The sequence below is a fragment of the Pediculus humanus genome, genomic scaffold (genome assembly GCF_000006295.1).
Source record: "Pediculus humanus corporis 1103172107613 genomic scaffold, whole genome shotgun sequence".
In the NCBI taxonomy this organism is placed as follows: domain Eukaryota; kingdom Metazoa; phylum Arthropoda; class Insecta; order Psocodea; family Pediculidae; genus Pediculus; species Pediculus humanus.
In genome coordinates, this window is record NW_002987227.1 from 46,810 (window position 1) to 48,539 (window position 1,730).

Below are 1,730 nucleotides of genomic sequence, written 5' to 3' on the forward strand. Positions count from 1 at the left end.
CGAAAACTTCCTAAAATTTGTATTTCTTTAATAACAACTTGAACCATTGGTAATTTCATGTCGTAAGGACCCATTCCAACCAAAACAATAATTCCTTTTTGTTTAATGGCCTAAAATGAAGTTTTTAACAATTAAATACAATTTTTTAAAGGTAAAAGTATTAAAATATCATTTAAAACACTCACGTGGATTGATAGTAGAACTGAAAATTCAGCACCGGAGCAATCTACTGCTTTATCTGGACAATCTCCCATCAAATCTATAATTTTTTTAGTAGTATCCATGACATTTGAATTCGTATCGATTAAAACGACACCGTCAGCACCAAACTCTTTAGCAAGATCTAATCGACTTTGTTGTATGTCTAATAAAAAAAAAATTAGGTTTAAACCATCAGGTTTTTTCAATCACATCGACTTCCCCCCCAAAAAAAAAAATTGTACCTGTCATAACAACTTTGGTTGCTCCGAAAGCTTTAGCCACAATCAAGGTTACTATTCCAATAGGTCCAGCACCATTGATTAAAACTTTCGAACCGAAATTTACGCAAGCTTTTCTACAAGCATGAACACCAACAGAAAGTGGTTCGAGAAGAGCTCCTTCTTCTAATGTAACATTATCCGGTAATCTAAATAAAATTTTCCAAAAAAAAGTTTTTATTTACTAAAATTTACATAATTAATAATGTTGACTTACTTGTAACAAAAATCAGAAGCGTGGCAATAGAATCGTGTGAGATTACCGTGAACGGGTGGAGTCGCACAAAAAAGAATGTCCGAACATAAATGATAATCACCTTCTTTGCAAAAGGAACACTTTCTGCAAGGTACGCCAGGTTCTATGGCTACTCTATCTCCTGAAATTTAAAAATCGTGAATTTTTTTTTCCCTTATAATAATTATTATTATCGACAATACCTTTTTTAAAGTTTTTAACGTTTTTTCCAATTTCTTTAACGATCCCACTTGCTTCGTGACCACATATCATGGGTTCTTTTACAACAAAATCTCCGATGCGACCTTTTGTCAGATAACTAACATCAGAGCCACATATTCCGACACAAGCCATTTCTAAAAGTAATTCGTCATCTTTGGGTGTAGGGATCGGACGTTGTTCCTACATAAAAAAAATTAATAAGTTTTTTTTTTTTTGGGGGGGTCAAAACTAATAAAATTAAAAATAATTAATAAAACTTACTAATCTCAAATCGTTTATTTTATAAAGGACGGCCGTTAAATTGTCTAAAGGTTCCTGTTGTTGCGCCATTTTTAATAAATATTAAATACCACAGAAAATACCTAAAAAAAGTTAACACATAAACCCAAAGCAAATATTAATAAAAAAAATTTTTTTTTTAAACAATTGACGCCATTTTAAACAGTTTAAAAAAAGTGTTATCAATAAAAATTCTTTATTTAATTGGTTTTATTTTTTTTCCCCCCAAAATATAAACTGATTAAGGGAATAATTTTTTAAAAAATAATTAAAGTCATTCATATAAGATAAAATGACGTCACGTTTTGTATAAAAAAAAATTATTTAAATTTACTGAATAGAAAATAATTTTCAAATAATAAAATGGCGGGTTAAAAAAAAAAAATTTTTAACGGATTTAAAATATGAATGAAAATCTTTTTTTTAAAAAAAAACGAACCCATCATCAACGAATATTTTTTTAAATTTAGTCAAACAAACAAACCGACGAAAAAGGTTCAAAAGGTTAATTTTTA

The 1,730-nt window shown here is 29.0% G+C and overlaps 1 protein-coding gene across 1 annotated transcript in view; it reads right to left on the reverse strand.

Annotated features, from left to right (window-relative positions):
* Nucleotides 1–1,266, reverse strand: part of Phum_PHUM242730 (Sorbitol dehydrogenase, putative) — a gene marked incomplete at both ends in the record, with an annotated part of 4,529 nt that extends 3,263 nt beyond the window's left edge. The window contains 6 exons of the mRNA XM_002426172.1: nucleotides 8–110; nucleotides 186–364; nucleotides 444–628; nucleotides 697–856; nucleotides 966–1,116; nucleotides 1,198–1,266. Of these exons, the coding sequence (XP_002426217.1) occupies nucleotides 8–110; nucleotides 186–364; nucleotides 444–628; nucleotides 697–856; nucleotides 966–1,116; nucleotides 1,198–1,266 (847 nt within the window). The remainder of the gene's footprint in view (nucleotides 1–7; nucleotides 111–185; nucleotides 365–443; nucleotides 629–696; nucleotides 857–965; nucleotides 1,117–1,197) is intronic.
* Nucleotides 1,267–1,730: the final 464 nt, after the last annotated feature.